Below are 19,725 nucleotides of genomic sequence, written 5' to 3'. Positions count from 1 at the left end.
GTGACAATTCAGGGAGTCTCTTGAACTGACCCTGTAGAGGAAGTGTGATTTTATCGAATATAGATGAGTGTGAATATAGTGGCTTTCCTTTGTAGGTTTGCAAGACCATACATCTATTCTATAGGTCAATTCCTATTAGCCACCACGAAATCCTCCAACACTAGGTTGAGAGCCCACCTAGAAACACTCTCAACTTACGTGCCTACTCATATGTACTATGCACCAACTGTGCATAGCCTATGCACCAATATTGCATAAATGATATATTTTTGTGCACCAATTATGCACCCACCATATACCAACGACAAAACATATTTAGAATCCCTTGTGGTCCTAGATACAACACCTCCGTACCCGCCATCTTCCACGGTTAGACTTAAGGATCCAAATACATCTCAACAACAACAACACAATATAATGTTCTTAATAGTAAAAGAAATAGTCATAGACTAATCAATATATTTCAACATTTATAGGATTCATAATATCTACTATCCACTATGATGATCATATTTCAAACAATCACATAACATTCATCTTATCATTAATTCATTATTCATTACTTTTATGAACCCATTCCTAGTTTCCTAAACAAGGTAAGACATTCCACGCCTATAATTCTTATAGTCGCTTCACCAAAACCACATATGAATATGAATTACAAGATCTCAACTTTACCATAGCAATAAAAATCATAAAATAATCTATGTGCACTTGGAATTGGATTGGAAACTCTAAAGGATAAGGGAAAACAAGCACTATACCTCAATTTAGCTTAAGTCAGAAAATTTAGTTGAAGCTAAATTCGTGCAGATTCCAGTTCGTCAAATTTTAGCTTGAGTTAAAATCGTGGCTACAACTAAATTCGTGCATACTCAATACTACCAAAGTTTAGCTTCAGCTAAAAATCAAGCTTCAACTAAAATTCAGGTAGACTCTATCTTAACGAATTTTAACTTCAACCACAAAATTTATCTTGAGCTAAAAAAATCTGCACAAAGTTATATTTCAAAATTCCAAGCTTTTGCCCTCATTAATGGCTACCCAAGCATCTAAACTCATAATAAATATATCAATATTGATCCCTAATACTTTCTAACAAAGTTATTTACTCAAAAACATCATCAATCTTACATAATCCTCAAAATCCCACTATCTCCAAACTTAGAGTTCATAGGGGAAAAAGGGAGAAAACAACAAATCAAAGGGATAAGGATGGACAAGGGAGTAAGCATTCACCTTTGAGAACAAGTGGAGATGAACTTCAGGCATTGGGTCTTGGAATCTCTGCTCCATCTCCCTCTTCCTCTTCCTTTTCTCCTTCTCATTCTCTCTAATTCTTTCTTTATGTTCTCTTTATCTCTCTAAAGGCGAGTTTGGTGTGCAGAAGAGAATGAAAGATAAGAGAAAAGAAGATAAATATTTGAGTTAAAGTAGAAAAGTGGAGGTGTGAGATCCAAATTAATTTTTGAAATATTTTCTCTCATTTCTTCTCTAACCAAACAAAGGGTAACTCTCCCTTCCTTATTCTATTTAAATTGTGTGTGTTGTTGAGCTTGGGGGCTTTGACCCTCCCTAGGCCTTGGTTTCCCATCTGGTCCTATTATTCTATTTCTGTCAAATCCTATTATAAGGTAACTATTATTAATAATGTATAAGGGTATCTTTTAACCATTTAAATTAAAGACTATTCCATAAAAAGTCTATGTATTGTTTATTATTAATGACCATAAATTTGGAATGTTACAACAACTTATTTCCATTTAATTATGATCTATTTCTTTCTTTCTTTTAGTAAAACTCAACACCTTTACAATTTTTTTTCAAGATTATTAATTTTTTTTCTCACGAGTTTCATACTTTTCTTTTTTTTTGCTAAAATGCAGTTTTGGTTTCTTTTTTTTGTCAATCCTCAAATTTGGTCTATTTAATCTTGTTATTTTAAAATTTAGATAAGGGACTGAAATTACTAATTATGTAAAATAGGAAGACTAAATATTTCAATTTTAAAAGAGAAAGACTATATTTAAGGATTGATAAAAATAAGTGGATCAAAATTATATTTTAATCTTTTTTTTTTGTCATTCTTCCATATTGATATCTTGTATGATTATTAACACATAATAAAAATAAATAAATATCATTTTACTTCGTCTTCATTTATAAGCAATTTGTGCAATACACAAACATATTAAATAATAATAATAATAATAATAATAATAATTAATAAAATATTAAAATAATTTTCCTTAAAAAAAATTCCTATAAAGTTAACAATTAAATGAAAATTTTAAAATTCAATAATTAGAACATGATGGTTGGTTGGTTGCAATCTTGAAGGAAATCATAACGCAAGTTTACTCTGGCGTCGGTTGCAAATTACGCAACAGCCATTCACATCATCACATTTAGTCATGTAAATGACAGCCAAATAACAGTCACATGATGACTCGTTACACCCTAACGAACGAAAGACCTCGACAATTCTTCTGATCCGTTTCGTTCAGATCAAAACTTGCCTCTTTGCAACGCTGCTTCTGACAAAAAACGTTGTACCATCCGAAATGTCGGTGAGTCTCTAAACCCTTTTCCTAAGATCCACTTCCCCTTCAGATCCTATCTGGGTTTCTTCTCTTCTTCTTTGTTTATGTTTATGCATACCTCCTTGTGTTGTGTTTGTGCCTTGATGCTCACATTTCCTTTTACTTGTTTGATGGGAAGTGGGGATTATACTATTACTTTAATTGATATTTATATTTATATATTAACTGATATGGAACCTTTAGTGGTTTAGATGTGGTAGTTATGAATATAAGAAGTACCACTTTGGAATTATGGATCTGCAATGTTTGCCAATGACCCTTTTGGATCTAATGGAAATTGTTTTGGTATTTTTTACCCACCAGAAAAGAGCAAACCTGAATGTTGAATTGAATTGTTTTGGGGATGGTTTGTTATTTGGCCAATGTCCACTGGGAGTGTACCGGGTGAAAACTCTTGGTTAGCTTGAGAAATAAGAATTGTAAATTTGGACTATACAACTATAGATGGATGGATAGTCAAAATTAAGTTAGTGGTCTTAAAAAAAAGCTTGTATTTATCTTTTAATTTTGGCTATTCATGTATGGTTATATATGTCTTAGATTTATAATTCTTATTCTTATTTTCCACAATAATAAGAGTTTTCACTTGATACGCTTCCATGCCTAAGAATGGTGGTTGTTGTTGTCAAGTCATGAAGTTTCATTGCTTGAATTTATGATGACCAGTTGACCACTAATCCTCATGCCATTTGAATTGCTTCTTTTCAAGTGGACACTATCATATTGATGTTGTCTGTTGGTATAACCTTTCCTCTTGGCTTATTGACTCTTTGTTCATGTGTCTTGCCTTCTGAGCTGTGAGGGTGCTACTCATTAGGCTTATGTATCTTGTTGTTCTTTCTTTCACTTAATTCCATCATTGTTTTCGTGATTAAAATATGACCATCTATGTTTTCATTGGATATTCGAAATTCTTTTGAAAGAAATTGAAAAGGGATCACTTTTTTTGTTTTACTAGTTGGTTTTATATTTTCTTCTTTTGCGTATGTCATTGCTTCTTCCAATCCCTACCGTACTTTCCTTTTTCAAATCCTGTGGCAGCTGCCCGAGCTCTTCCCGTGTGCCATAAATGGCCTACAAATAGGAAGAATCCTAGAACAAAATGGGAAGTAGCTAACCTACTTCTAGGAGAAACATAATTGACTGCATTATTCTCTGTAACTACGCCCGGAATACAGAATATAATCATAGAAATACCTTAAATTAACAATTTGTGTGCAGGACACAGTGGAACATACAGATCAAAGAGCTGAAGCTATTCCCCAATCCACAGCTACACCAAATTGGACTATTCATGTGTCAGACGTGAGGAAGAAATTTTTACATTGTAACATTGGTTACCATTGTGATTGTGGATTGTAGAATACATGATCCAACAATCAATATTATGTTTCCAGGGTGAATTCCAGGTTACTGCAATATGAATTTGGCTGCCTTAACAGTAAAGCCTGTGCCAGAAATAATAACAGCATTTAAAAACTCGTGATAGATGTAGCTAAGGAATGAAAATCGAAATTAATTAATGAAAAGTCGAAGCATTCAATGTGTTGAAAAATTCTAAAAGCTTTTAATTAGGATACACAAACTAGACAACCTCACAATTATTAGAGATTCAAATTTTAATTCCAAGTTCATACAATTGGCGACCTAAAATGACTTGAATATAAAACTATTTCAATTTTGATTTGTATGGAAAATTGTGTTTTCTGGTTTATTACAATCTTGGTTAATTTAGCTAATCCTTCAATACAATTCTTATCTGTTTCCCACTGTCTTTTGTTGGTATTTTATTAGTGACAAAATCTCATCATGGAGAAATTGCCACGTTCAATCCGTTTTGATTTGTTACAGATAAGAACAGTTAAGGTTAGCAACATATCATTGGTTACTTCCAAGAAGGACATTGAAGAATTCTTTTCATTCTCAGGTGATATTCGATATATCGAGATGCAAAGGTCAGAGTCAGAGCACCTGTAATGCTTTATTCATTTCTTATGATTGTTATTGTTTAAACATTTACGCTAAATGGCTCCCTAATCTTTGTTTTTAAATTCAACAGGGAAAGTGGTCACACTCAGGTTGCTTATGTTACATTTAAGGATACACAGGGAGCAGACACAGCAGTTCTCTTAACGGTATGTTTTTATGCACAAATAATTTTTACTTTTGAAAATGTTACATTACATTTCGTAATAATGAAATGGGTTGCATCAATGTATCTTATTAATCCTTTCCATTCTATTCCTGAAAAGGATAAAAATAGCATAAAAATAAGTCAATACTTTAGATGATTTTGTTTTAAAAATCATGTGCTTAATCTTCAATTTTATATATAGGGTTCCAAGATAGGTGATCTATATGTCACCATCACACCAGTGGAGAAGTATCAGCTGCCCCCTGAAGCACTTCCTTCAAGTCCAGTAAGTACTTAATTGTTAATGCCATGTTATTTTATTGCGTGCAATTGAGGTCATCATGCACTGTTGTGCTGCCACTAGTACATTTATATGTAGTGAAATGTGAGATATGAACACTTTTGCTGAACAAGTTGATGTCAATACTAATATGTTTTATATATGTCTCATTAAGTTAATATTCTTGATAGACTCCTAGTTTTGGGGTTTAAAATTTTTGGCTTCAATATAGCAGACAACTTTATATGCTGCTTAATATCGTTGTGTGAGTAAACTCGAATTTTAGATTTTTTTTTTTTTGGTTCTGCTGATGCTTTATCTGCAGCAATAAAAACAATTCTGGTATGAAGATGATGGTGCAAAATCAAATTAACCCCTTGTATCTTTGCAGATCTAACCATGCCCTACTAAAACATTTTCTTATGACGTTAGATTAATAACTTAGTTTAAATGGCTACATTTGGAACCAAATTCAAATATACTAAGCTTTGTTACTGCACTGATCTAGAGTAGACTTAGATCTTCAGTTAGATCTAGATGCAAAATCTCTGCAAATCTGCAAGTACAATACAAATTCTTCCCTCCCTAATGATTTGGAAATTCTAATTTCTTTACTGTCAAATTGTAAGCCTCTATGAAGTTTCTAATATACATTTTACAATGGTCTTCTCAATAGACAAACCAAAGCCCTGATGCAGTTAAGAAAGCTGAAGATGTAATGAGCACCATGCTTGCTAAGGGTTTCATTTTAGGAAAGGATGCTATCAACAAGGCAAAAGCCTTTGATGAACGTCATCAGTTGACCTCAAATGCTTCTTCCACAGTTGCTTCCATTGATCGTAGAATAGGTTTAAGTGATAAACTAAGTATCGGAACAACTATTGTCAATGGAAAGGTGAGAGAGATGGATGAAAGGTATCAGCTTTCTGAAATGACAAAGTCTGCTATGGCTGCTGCAGAGCAAAAGGCAAATAGTGCTGGATCTGCCATCATGAACAATTCTTACGTAATAAGTGGAGCTTCATGGTTTTCTAGTGCCTTTACCGCTATAGCAAAGGCAGCCGGGGATGTCAGCACGATGACCAAGGAGAAGGTTGAACAGGCAGCGGTGGAAAGGAATGAGATCATTTATAGTGAAAGGAAAGGGACTGTTGATGAATTTGCAAAGACGCACTTAGAGGAGGCTTCAGACATTGGCCCTGCAGTAGTTCCTGTTAATTCAGATGATGACCGAAATCTGGCAACAATTTTATAACTCAAGTTAATTCAGAATCCCTTATTCCCACATACACAGTTGGATTTATTTAGTTAACATAGTTATTGTCAGACTTCAGTTCCTGCAAGTTTGTTGTACATTGATAAGTCTTGTTGATTGTTATAGTGATGTAAAGGTTTGTCTGACAGATGTGGTTCCTAAATATGGTCAACATTCATTTCAAAAAATTATTTGTTATTTGTTATTTTTTGAGTTATTTCTTCATTCAGTTCTCCCTTTAGGTCATATGTTTTCAGAGAGATTTTAATACAAACAGGACGATCAGTATAATTTAATATTGCAGAACATTATGTCATCGAGAGCATGACAGATAAGTTCATGTTTTATTGCTTTCATTTTCCTTTTCAATGAAAAGAATGAATAAATATCTAGCTTTGCTTTTTGACATCTATATTTGTCTGCGGTGTTGAATGGCTTGCTTTGGATGATTTTCCATTTGCAAAATCTTGAGTTCTTAGCTACCTGGTGACAGCTTAGTCGATGTCCTTGATGCAATGAAATTCGCTTTAATGATCCTACTACATTTTCACTTCACAGGCAGCAATGCAGTTGTTTCAGACGAGTGTCTTGTTGGTTTACTGTTTTCAGAAACATTTATGTTTAAAACATTTGAATGTGTTTGTCTCCTGAGCACATTTCTGTTTTCTGAAAGTTTATCCCATGAAACATTAGATTGGAGCACATAAAGAAAACTAAAGAGGACGAGAAAACACCTCCCAGCTGTTTTTTTTTTAAGTTTGGAAAAATTTTCAAAACTTGCATAGATTTCAGAATGAGAAATTGATTTGCAAGTAGTGTGAAATTGTTTAAAAAAACAGTTTTTAAAGCAAAAAAAAAGTGAGAAGCAAATCAAACAAGCCCTAGGATTTCCCCCCTTTTTCTGGGAGGGGTGATGGTGTTGGTCTTCATGATTTTAAGATGATATCTGTTACAATTGTATGTCTCTTGGCTCTTGATTTGGTGGCAATTAGAACTGCAACTGATATTAACCTGAAATGCTTATTGCATGCTATGAAATAATATATAATTATCATTCTGTAATTATCTAAAATCTGCCATTTTCTGTATCAATGTGGTTGACAGTTAAAATTCTGCACAGGCAAAACATATTCCTCTCTTGACTAATACCTATGCATATCTTTAGAAATTACTTTAATAGAAAATCTAGACATTTTGGACAAAAGTGCTTTAATGTTATGCAATTAAAATTCCTAGTGACCAAATATGATAGAAGGTTGCAAGGAGGCAACAAAAGAGAATGTCTACAGAGAAAAGAAAGAATCACATAGTATAATGTTAGATAAACTTTTGTATAACCCTGTAATATCTTTGTAGGTCATTAACAGTTAACAGCTGAGTTTCCTGTCTGTTGTGTGGTTCTCACAGCTTCTGAAAAAAATGAGTATATTTTTTTCTTCTATATCGATATACTGAACAATCAATATAGTTACATAGAAAAAAAAATAGAATTCCCTTCCTCTCAGGTAGGGAAACAAATGGACTTTATTTTGTATTAATGAAGAACCAACCAGGCATGAGAAAGCCATTTGTCTTCTGATGGTTAGGAACCATCGTCACCAAACTGAATTGCATAAGCAATGCCTCCATGCCAACTAGTATGCTATCCTAGATAGCGTAACACCCACTCCAGATTCTATTGAAGTGAATACAAGCTTCATGTTAAATACATGAACAATACTGATAATAGGAGAAATTGAATGATAATAAATGAAATGATATATTTCAATCTAATCGTGGTGTGGGGATTTTCTCAGCATAATAAATACAAAGATTTGATTAATTTCATAAGTGAGAGAACCTTGTTCATCATGACATTTCAGGTTTTTCTTTATTCTTTTCGCTGGTTTAAACCTCAGAAGGAAAATGTGCACTGGCAAATTACAATAAATATATACGGCTAGCATACCTCTATGCATTCGTACAAATTCTCATCTTTTGATCTAACGTGAATCTGCAAAATCATAAGATTAATTATCTACGTGACATTCTATTCACAATCTAATACTAGAAGGTCTTTGTGGACATTACAGGATAATCCAGTCTAAAAAGAAAACGAAGATAGAAAAAAGAAACATAGAGCATTCAGACAAAAAACCACACACAACCTCCGCTGATATAATTAGTGTTGCACAATTTCAGTTCAAATCTAGATCATACTATTGTATTCCATTTCGATTGATTTTACGTACTGAAATTACTGATATATTAAATATTAAGAAAGGACCAAATTAAACTGAAATCTATTAACCATATCTGGGCCTTGCCTAATGTTTACCTCCCCGACTTTGTTGACTTAAGATTCAAATAAAGGAGTTAATTCTATATCGCAATAATGTAATTACCCCTATGACTTTGTGGTATGAAATTTGATTGACTTCAAGACAAGCCAGGATTACAAGTGCTGCAGCAACTGTTGAAGGCCGGTAGCACAGTTGCTCATGACCTGACAGTGCCAGCTCTGCCAGATACTTGACCCTCTTCTGAACCTCTGCATCAGCATTAGCTGCTTTTAGGTAATACCTGAAAAATTATACAGTGCAGTGTTATTTAGCTGAAATCATAAAAAAAAAGGGTGAGTAGAACTCTATTTTCCTTCTGATGCTCGAGTTTCAGTTTTTTAAAAGGCTGATGAGTCTCTCTTATTGAGGCTATGTGAAGTCACAATTACAAAAGATTGTGCCATTTTAAAATTCAAAGTGTTTCCCAGAAAGAAACAGAAATTTTTTATGATTGAATGAAGACCTTGAACAATGATTATTAGCTAACCTTTAATTTATGCTGAATTTCAGGTCATATTTGTGCTGAAAGAATAAAAAGTTATACTGCAAGAAATTGTAGATGGTAGGTTGAAAGCACTGAAACTTGAGCACCTCCTGCACCACCCATTCCGTAGCTACCACCTCGCATCTACCGTACACATTGCTTCCTATGTAGAAATTTTTTTGCCCCACTCTGTACGTAATACCCACAAAAGAGTTAAGTTATTCATGAGTTAAGTTATTCATGTCGGTAAATATTTGTGTTTAAATTTAAAACTTATAAATATATATTAATTATATTAATTCTATTTTATAAAATAAAATATTTATTTTAGATTTTCTTAAAATTTTGTTTTAATGAGTCAACTAGTTTGTTACATTTGTTGTGACGACTGTAAGTTGGTTCCCAACGGTCATGTTTTGTTGTAAAAATGTATATATATATATATATATATATATATATATATATATATATATATATATATATATATTTCCTCTTTTCTAAAAGGAATACAAAGTAACGTCTGGTTTCTTTCTCCCAAACAATTGTCTTTTTCTTTACCTATAAAAAAAACTTATTTTGTGAGAGCAAGAGCATTGGTGTTCAGAAGGTTCGAAGATCCTTTCGCTGCACACGATCAGAACCAACCAGCGGGTTGTCGTATCATGGAAGAGGAGCGCAATCAGAATTTCTCGTGCAATGGGGTGTTTTCTCTCTAAGGATAGCTTTACGCATTTCAACCCAGACTATTTAATTATTTCTTTTGATTTAATTTTTCCTTGTGCTTCTTGTATGTTATAATGCATTATTCATGTGCTATCAATTAAATTTATTTTACTACTGTTATTTTATTATTTAATTAAAGACTGTGCATTTTCTTATTTATTTATTTTATTTTTCTAATAGTCTTAGAGAGAAAAATGATTTCATTTTCTTGCATAGTCTTTTCTGCTGTAGCATTCTATCTTATCATGAATATGATTTTGTTCTTTTTTGATTAGTCTAAAAAAAATTACGGGTGAAAATGCAATGCATTATGTTCCTTTAAAAATGTTTTTATTATATTATTTTATTTCCTGAAATTTTAAATTAGTACGAGATTGTTGAAAAATATTTTCTTTGTCAATTATATTTTTGTTTAAGATAAAATGCTTTTAGAATTAGTTTATGTGAAAAACTAAAAATATCTCACTACTTTCATTCCTGTTTTAGGAAGTTATCTTTTACTTGGTCTAATAATTCTATGAACACAAGTCTTTAAAATGAGGACGTTTGTTGTTTGGTTATTTAATTTCTATTATTTAACATTATTATTATTAGTGCAAGTATTTTGTTGCTACGTGTTGACTGAGTATCTCTTTATATATAACTCATTGATAAAAGATAAGCCTGTGAAAATATAACACAAAAATAATAAAATAAAGACTTTGGTGAAACTTTATATTCTGCATGTCGTATTCTTAATAGAGTACCTTATATATAAAAAAAAAATCTTTATGAGCTATGGAGAAAAAGATAACCAAATCTGAAATATCTTAAGTGTGGGAGTGTCTAGTAAAGGTTAATATCTCTATTAATAAGAAAAGGAAAATTGAAAAAAAATGTTAATTGTATTTTGTTGGATATTTTTTATATAATATTACTTATAGATTCTTAGTTGTTAATTCAGAAATGTCTGAAATTTATAATGTTACTATTATGCAATTTAGAGATGTCACTTTCTTTGAAAATCTTTTTCCTTAAAAAATAAATTGTTAAATCTTTACATGGTTTGAAACAAGCCCTAAAGCAATGACACACAAGTTTGATCAAGTTATTCTTTCGTATGGTTTTTAAATTAATGATAGTGATAAATGTGTGTATGTGAATTTTTTTTATGATAATGGATGTATCCTTTTATGTTTGTATCTAGATGACATATTGATATTTGGTAGTAATATATATTTCATAAATGATGTGAAGTCTTTATTGTCTAGAGATTTTGATATGAAAGACCTTGGTCGTGTAAATGTAATTTTGAGTATCAAGCTTATAAAGAAAAATGATGGCATGATTTTTACCCAATCTTATTCTGTTGAAAAGCTATTGAAGAAGTTTAATTATTTTGATGTGAAACATGTTTCTACTCCTTATGACTCATCCATCAAGTAAAAAAAAAAAAACAATTGAGTAAATGAATTTCTTCACATAAATATTCTCAAAGTATCGATTCTTTGTTGCATTTGACAAACTTCTCTAGGACTATCTGATATTACACATACAGTTGGTAGATTGGAAAATAATTGAGGAATTTAGTGATACAAAATTGAAGTTCTGATTTTGATGAAATAAAATTGACAAGTGGTTATGTCTTTGCTTTAGCTGGTTGTGCAGTATCATGAAAATCTACTAAACAAATTATTATTTCACGTTCTACTATATGGAAGCAAAAATTATTGCTTTGGATACTGCTACTAGTGAGGCTGAGTTTCTTAAAAATTTGTTATGCGATTTTCCATTGTTGAATAAGCCTATACCTCCAATTCCAATGCATTGTGATAGTCAACTTGCTATATCTAAAGTTACTAGCAAAAATTTTAATGAAAAAAAAGACACTTAAGAGTGAAACATAAGTCTATAAGAAATTTGATTTCTCATGGTGTCATTTCTCTTGACTTTGTTAGGTCAGAAAATAATATTACGGATCCGCTTACGAAAAGGTTGACATGTCAACAAGTATTTGAGTCGTCGAGAGGAATGAGATTAAAGCTCATTATTTAGTTACAACAATGGATACCCGTCTCCGTGTGATTGGTGATCCCATGAATGGAGTTCAACGGGTAACAACGAAATTGTTTGTTGACTAAAGTATACCAAAAATAAAATTTGGCGGAGTTGTTCCATTTCTCATTCCTATAACGAGGTGTATTATAAATTGTGGCAATATTAAGGTTGAGGTATTTATATATGTGTATTTTTGGTAAAAAAAAATACCTCTTAATGAATTCGATGACAATTATTGTAGGGATGGGGTCACAACCCAATCTTTGAGGATTCACCTAGTGAGTGTGGTGGTGGGGCCGCCACTATGAGATATGGGTTAATCTCTAAGTGACATTCACGAAACAAGATACAAGCGTAAGGCCGTGTAACGCGCTACCACTGATTAGAACCTAATTGAACGCCGATAGTGTAGGGGTTGTGTACTAAAGTCCGGTTAAAGAATATGTAGTTCAAGACAATCAAGTCACTACATTTTTCTCGGATGGAAGTTCATAAACACTAGGTATAAGGCTCAAACCCGAAAGGTTCCTTATATCGAAATACAATATCACATGCTCTTTCTCTTATGTTTTTATACAAATTATCTTTTAGAAAATATATTTTAAAATTTTAAATTATGTGGGGGAATGTTGGTAAATATTTGTGTTTTAATTTAAAATTTATAAATATATATTAATTATATTAATTCTATTTTATAAAATAAAATATTTATTTTAGATTTTCTTAAGATTTTGTTTTAATGAGTCAACTAGTTTGTTACGTTTGTCGTGACAACTGTAGGTTAGTTTCCAACGGTCATATTTTGTTGTTACAAAAATGCCTATATATATCTCTTTCCTCTTTTCTAAAAAGGATACATTCCCAAAAAATTGTCTCTTTCTTTTCTTATAAAAAAAAACTTATTTTATGAGAGCAAGAACATTGGTGTTCAGAAGGTTTGGGAATCCTTTCGCTACACACGATCGAAACCAACGAGTTGTCGTATCTTGGGAGAGGAACGCAATAAGAATTTCTTACCCGTGCAGTGTGGGTGCTTTCTCTCTAAGGATAACGTTTACGCGTTTCAACCCAGATTATTTAATTCTTTCCCTTGATTTAATTTTTCCTTATGCTTATTGTATGTTATAATGCATTATTCATGTGTTATCAATTAAATTTATTTTACTACTGCTATTTTATTATTTAATTAAAGACTGTGCATCTTCTTCTTATTTATTTAATTTATTTTTCTAACAATTCATTCAATATAACTTTCATGAGTTTAATTGGAATAAAAAATTCAGTTCTTTTGATTTTCACTTTCCCAAGTTATATGAGAAGCAAGTATATGTAAAAGAAGAAAGTTAAAATTTTACAAGCAGCTTTGACTCGCTTTTAACTTTACTCATGAGATATTAAAACATACAAAATTTATGGGTTTGTTTTTTAGTTCAACCTAAACTTCAAGAAAGCTAATGTGTTAGACAATAAAATTTATGTGAAAATTGGATAATGTTTGAACCATTACTATTAGGGATAATTGTTATTCTTTTAATTAAGACATAATGCATGATTAATGAGGATATATAAACTCAAACTCTAGAAAAATTAAATCATAATCTATTTCCACTTTCCTTAAGCGCAAGACCGTCCCTAGCAATACTTCACAACCGGTCAACTCAATACAAGTGAAGAGACATTTTTGCCCAAGCTATTCCAACAATTTGAAGGTTTCTGTTGGCTTTGAAGTATCCTTAATTTGCTTAGGAATCGATCAAGTAGGCTGACTCCAAGAAACACTGTCTCCTGCCGAAGCTGTCTTCGACAAGATTGCTGCCAATTAAGTTTCAAACATAAAGCATTTAAAAAGAAAATTCATCTGGCAATTCAAAGTCCACAAATGCAGCAATTAGAAATGACAGTCTCAATTCCTGAATCTAAAAACATTGTTATCCAAATCTAAATGGGTTCGCATACAATAGTTTTTTTAACGTAAATTGGTAGGTGACTGTATGCTAGCAAAATACATAAGCTTTATTACATATAGACAAAAAAAAAATAAAAATGACATCCATAATTAGTTTCTCTGTCTGAAACAGGTGGAAAAAGAAAATGGATTCCCTTCATCAAAAGGAAAGAATGTTCTTTTATGGTTATTCCATCATGAAAGATAATAACAACAATAAAATAACCACATTAATAATAATAATAACAGAAACGGCGTGAGTTGATGCTGGATACTCCGAAATATTTTGGCACTATGCTCAAATATAATAAAACGACAAATAATATTATATTCATTTGTTTAATTTATTTATTTCCTACAAAAAACTTGTGTAGTACTCCTATACATGTATCCGCAGTAGCATATGTAATATGTAGTTACTAGTTGACTAGACTCGCAAAAACTGAATGTATGTAATCTTTAGGTGATCAGGACTAACTAGTAGCATATGTAATTAATCAATGTTATGGTCCTCAATGCACAAGAGTAGCATATGGTCCTCAATGTTATTGTTTACAGTCAAGTAAAAAGCAAGATGTATCCCGTGCGAACTAACTACCCACACGCACGAATACGAGAAAAGTGCCTTGCATGATTGCATCATCAAAAAAGCATGACGATACATGGATTTACTATAGTACGGCGCGGTACTAGCGTAGAGGCATTCGTCTTCCAAATGAATCTGACGTGTCGCGATACAATTGGATTCCGCTCACCATACTCCAACAACTTGTTGTACAGAATGTTTACCTTTTTAACTGAAACAACTTTGGTTCTCACTCACTCATGACTCCCCAATTCAAAACACGACTTTATAAAAAATGACCATCTATACACCAATAAATAAATAAAAATAACGAGCAACTAATAAGCAAAGCGCGAGCTCTCCTTAATCAACTTGTTTAACTTTTATGCTCAGTCATTAATCAATCAAAAATCATGAAGAAATGAATTATATACGATAGATTAATGCAATTAAATGTTAATTCACCAAAAAAAAATGTTAGTACGTACAATTCATAGCACATATTATTTACTCTATAAAACTATATGCAAGTGAAATTAATCAAACGACAAGAGTAGCAGCATAATATATAATATAATATAATATAATATAATATAATAATATAATGAGTTGGAATTTGTTTTAGACAAACCTACCTCAACGATCCACTGAACCATTAGCGCACGTTGCTCAATCACGATGTCTCCGAATTCAGTGGTAGAGAAATATCTATCACCATAATTCGACACAAAACCCTGCTTCCTCTCCCTCTTCCTCAGCATCTGGTAGCTGTCTTCGTCATCCCAATCTTTGAATCTCACAAACCAAAATCCACAAACAATAAATATACTAACATTTAATAACTACAAACTATCATAAAATACTAGAACTAGGTTAAACAGATCATAGTTTCTAACCAAACAAGTAATAATATAAGTAACTTTGAATTTATTCTAAAATTGAAACCTACATTGGCAGCATCTTCAATGTTTGAAGCGTTCTTCACTGGAGGAGCAGAAACAAGCGCCGCGAACTCTTTGCGGTACCGAAGGAACAACAAATGCGTTGGCGAAGGAGTTTCTCCGACAGATCCTTCCAAAAACTGGCTTTCGGAATCCACGAACAGTGACGGAGAGTAATCCGAAAGCTCCGCCTGTGAGCATTCACCGAAAATCTCGAAATGAAATTCGGAGAACACAGTTCCCTGACTCGAACAATACTTTGACTCGTCGCCATCGTCGTCGCAGTACGAGAAACACAGATCCTCAGAGCAAGCGAGATCCGTAACGACGTTGTATACATCTGACTCGTGCTTCGTCATCGATTGCGCTATTAAGTCAGCACAATTTTCTTCATTAAACGACCACGCGCGAACACCGAAACTAGACGACGTCGTTCGCGTTTGACTCCGAATAGACCTTAATGTTTCCGTTACCGTTACCAAAGGACTTTGAGTTTGACTTGAACTGTTCCTAGTTGGTGATCTCTGACTTCGCGCATGAAATGCCGTCGTTTTGTTTTAGATTCTTACTCTCGCTTCTGCTTTTGAACTTCAGAACAGTAGTGATCTCAGATTTCGTGCATGCTTCCGAAACGTCGTCGTTTTCTTCTAGATTTTTAGTATCTCTTTTGAACTTCAGAATCAAGTTTCTGCTACATTCGCTCGCGAACGAAGCAGAGTCCACGCACCAAGACTCCGACCCCTCCACTTCGTTCTCCTTCTCGAATCTCCGATTTCTCTTTGAATCGATCAAGAATTCATTTCTCGAGTTTGCGTCTCCCTTGCCAGCGAGGGAGGCTCTGCTGGAGTTGCAGGAGGCTTCGCCGGCGGAAAAGTCGGAGCCCGAGCTGGGATTGACATAAAATTGAAGAAATTTGAATTGATTTATCCAAACAAATCATTTGAAAAATGAAGAAAATTAAAATCAAAGCAATTCAAATTCCCTAAAATTTTGAAATTCCTAATTCAAATAGAAGGTTAATGTTTCATACAAGGATGCTTTCATGGGTATGGAAGGTTGTTTGAAGAATTCGTCACTGGAGGCGTCCCTTGAGTTTAAAGAGTTTTTCAAGTCTCTGTATGAAGAAGTGGCTTCTTCTTCCTCCAAGAAGAATGAAGAGGATGTGTCTTCCCCTTTCAATCTATGCCCAAAGATCCCAGTTTTTATGGAAAAATATGAAGGCTGGTGTAAAGCATAAGGTTAGTTTGAATTTTCTGAGTTTTTGCTTACAAAAACTCTAGGCTAGATTTGGTAAGGTGCAAGCCATTGTCTTAATGAGAGATTTTTCTTAGTCCGATTCACCGAAGGGGAGGACTATAAGTTTGCGATGCTAGAAGGGCCATGGTTGCTTCTGGATGATTCTCTCTTGGTTTAGAGATGAAGGCCATTCTTCAACCTGTATGATAATGTTGTCAAGAAAGTTGTGCTTTGGGTAAGGATTCCTATGTTTCTCATTGAACTTTATAATAAAGAGTTTCTTTGGGAAGTTGGAAATATGCTTGGGATGATGCTTAAAGTTGATGAAAATACCTCCATTCATTCTAGAGGAAATTTTTCTCAGTTTTGTGTCGAGTTGGACCTGAGCAAGGAGCTAGTTCCTTCTTTTATGGTGATAGGTAGGGAATTTAAACTTCAATATGAGGGTCTTCACATGATTTTCTTTGAATGTGGCAGGTATGATCATCGTTCCAACAAATGCCCTGAAGCTAGTTCCAACTCTGTATCTCAAGAACAAAAAGTCTTTTAGTAGGGGTTGGTGATGGTGGTTACCAATAATCCCACGCCAAGCATAGAGGTGGCGGTGTGCAACCTTCTCAAACTAACCCTAAAGACAAACCTGACATTCCTTTTTCTAATGCTGACGTGGGTGATGAGGACAAGGCAAGGAATAAGGACAAGGAAACTTTAGAAGGACTTGGAGGACCTATGGAAAGGGCTAGAACAAAGAAGGCCAAAGAAGCTCTTCAACAAGTGTTAAGCATGTTACTTGAATTTTGGCCCACATTACAAGTGGAGAAGCTTCGGATTGTCAATTGCACCATGTTCCAAGAAGAGTAGAGGGTGCCACTTTTGTTGAGTGGTTTTATTAGCATTTTGTTAGTTGAAATAAAGGCCAAAACTTGTGTTAAAGTGGTTGTCAATTCTCTTTGGATTTGCACCACCTATGAGTTTGTTTTAATTTAAAGAAATTAAGGTTTAATAAGGTGAAAACTCTAGAATTGTGGCTGCCTCATGGCTGACCAAGGAGTTGCACAATTTTCCATATGTTTGTGTCTTAATTCTAGTTTTAATTAGGTATAATGACACCATCAATTGTTGTTATTAATTCTAGTTTTAATTAGGATTAATGACACCATCAATTGTTGTTATTGGTGATCATTTCATCTTCTCACTTGTGTAACCAACTTGATGTCATTCCTATTTATAGGCTGCACATTTTCTAATAAAAAACAGATCTTGAATTGAGTTTTAATCACCTTCTAAAGTGTGAGAGTGAATCTCCTTAGTTACTTGAGTGATTCAAGAAATTGGCTTATCAAGGAACACCACCTTGTGTGTGACACCAATTCTGGAGGAGTGATTCTTCCAACCATCTTCTTCATTCTCCTTATCCATTCTATTTTCAAATTTCATACAAGTAAAAAAAACCTTTGAAGATCCATCCTCAACCCTTGTGCAAATGGGTTTACATTAGTGGGGGTCAATTCTAACGTGGCTAATTTAGAGAGGGGGTACCTAAAGACGAATCTATCTTTAGGCCTTGGATGTTAGGGAAAAAACCTCAAAGGCTTCGTTCCACAAATCCAAAATTAGTCTTTGCCTTTTAAAAAGGTCGCTGTGGAAGGGACACTCCCTATTGTTTCAAGGAATACAAAGATAATGAGATTTAGATTTGCAGTTGTTGAATCAAGTGGCCTTGGAATAATTAAGAAGGGGGGGTTGAATTAATTATTAATGAACCTTTACTAATTAAAAAAACTATCCTTCTTAATGTTACTAAAATCAAATAGGCTTTTACTATAGTGTTAAGAAAGCAAAGAACAGAAATAGAAACTTAACCAAAAGTAAAACCGATAATTAAAGTGCACAGTGGAAATTAAAGAGTGTAGGGAAGAAGAAGATAAACACAAGAGTTTTATACTGGTTCGACAACAATCCGTGCCTACATCCAGTCCTCAAGCGACCTGTGGTCCTTGAGATTTCTTTTCAACCTTGTAAAAGCCTTTACAAGCAAAGATCCACAAGGGATGTACCCTCCCTTGTTTTCTTTGAACAACCAAGTGGATGTACCCTCTACTTGAACTGATCCACAAGAGATGTACCCTCTCTTGTTCTCAGTTACAACAACCCAAGTAGATGTACCCTCCACTTGTACCACAAAGGATGTACCCTCCAATGTGTTAAGACAAAGTTCTCAGGCGGTTAGTCCTTTGAAACTTTGTGAAGGGGAAACAAAAGATATCTCAAGCGGTTAGTCCTTTGAAATCTTTTGTTTAAGGGAAAGGGAAGAATCAAAAGAATTCTCAGACTGTGTCGTTTTGAATTCTTTGAAAAGGGAGAAGGGAGACACAAAAGAACTCAGGCGGTTAGTCCTTCGTTCTTTTGGAAAAGGGAGAAGAGAGACACAAAAAGAATTCAGGCGGTTAGTCCTTGGCGAATTCTTTTTGGCAAAGGGAGAAGAGAAAGAAAAAGATGAATAACACACTTTTGTTTTCTGTGAAAGAACAAGGTTTGGAAACCAGAAAACTTTGAAAGCTTTTGGAAAAGGAAGAGGAAGAAGAAGAAGATATTCAAAAGTAAATTGGAAAAATTATGTAAGAGTTGTTGAAATGCAAGTCAAGATCTTGCTTTTATAGACTCTTCATGTCTGGTCAAGAAAACCATTGGAAGTTATAACCTTGAGAAAAATCTGAAAACCATTGGAAGAGTTACATCTTTTGATTTTTATTAAAAACTTGTCACTGGTAATCGATTACCAAAACCATGTAATCGATTACACAAAGCATTTTATGAAAAGATATGACTCTTCACAATTGATTTTGAATTTCAATGTTCAGATGCACTGGTAATCGATTACCAATATCTTGTAATCAATTACACCATTTTGAAATCAATTGGAACGTTGCAAATTCAGTTGAAAACTTTTGAAATCTAACTTTGCCACTGGTAATCAATTACAGGAAACTGGTAATCGATTACCAGAGAGTAAAAACTCTAGTAACTTTGAAAATTTTGAGAAAAACTCTTCTGAGAATCATAACTGTGCTATGTTTGTTCGTTGAAAAATCTTTTCAATACTTCCCTTGTGAAGTCTTCTTGATTTCTACTCTTGAATCTTCAATTCCTCTTCTCTCTAATCTTGACATCAACCTACTTTTGATTCTTGAAAACTTGTCG

At 33.4% G+C, this 19,725-nt stretch overlaps 1 protein-coding gene and 1 long non-coding RNA gene across 7 annotated transcripts; one reads left to right on the top strand and one right to left on the bottom strand.

Moving 5' to 3' along the window:
* The first annotated feature begins 2,306 nt into the window (after positions 1 to 2,306).
* LOC100819891 (binding partner of ACD11 1) lies at positions 2,307 to 6,416 on the top strand. Of its 6 annotated transcripts, none has more exons than XM_003529180.4 (6): positions 2,307 to 2,570; positions 3,825 to 3,908; positions 4,455 to 4,558; positions 4,663 to 4,738; positions 4,940 to 5,023; positions 5,694 to 6,416. In XM_003529180.4, the coding sequence occupies exons 1-6, from the start codon at positions 2,565 to 2,567 to the stop codon at positions 6,270 to 6,272; spliced, it is 933 nt and encodes a 310-aa protein (XP_003529228.1). In that variant the 5' UTR covers positions 2,307 to 2,564; the 3' UTR covers positions 6,273 to 6,416. The 6 variants fall into 6 exon arrangements, with proteins under 6 accessions (XP_003529228.1, XP_014633571.1, XP_014633573.1 ...); XM_014778085.2 differs by having other exon boundaries at positions 2,345 to 2,570; positions 4,455 to 4,576; XM_014778087.2 differs by lacking the exon at positions 3,825 to 3,908 and having other exon boundaries at positions 2,345 to 2,570; positions 4,455 to 4,576.
* A 69-nt stretch (positions 6,417 to 6,485) lies between these two features.
* Positions 6,486 to 9,277, bottom strand: LOC102669936 (uncharacterized). Its single transcript, XR_001389231.3, has 4 exons — positions 9,081 to 9,277; positions 8,657 to 8,834; positions 8,221 to 8,265; positions 6,486 to 7,947 (listed from the first exon to the last, which is right to left on the bottom strand). It is a non-coding gene; the product is annotated as an uncharacterized lncRNA (long non-coding RNA).
* Positions 9,278 to 19,725: the final 10,448 nt, after the last annotated feature.

The sequence above is a fragment of the Glycine max genome, chromosome 7, assembly GCF_000004515.6.
Source record: "Glycine max cultivar Williams 82 chromosome 7, Glycine_max_v4.0, whole genome shotgun sequence".
Classification (NCBI taxonomy): domain Eukaryota; kingdom Viridiplantae; phylum Streptophyta; class Magnoliopsida; order Fabales; family Fabaceae; genus Glycine; species Glycine max.
This window is presented reverse-complemented; position numbering and strand designations above follow the sequence as displayed.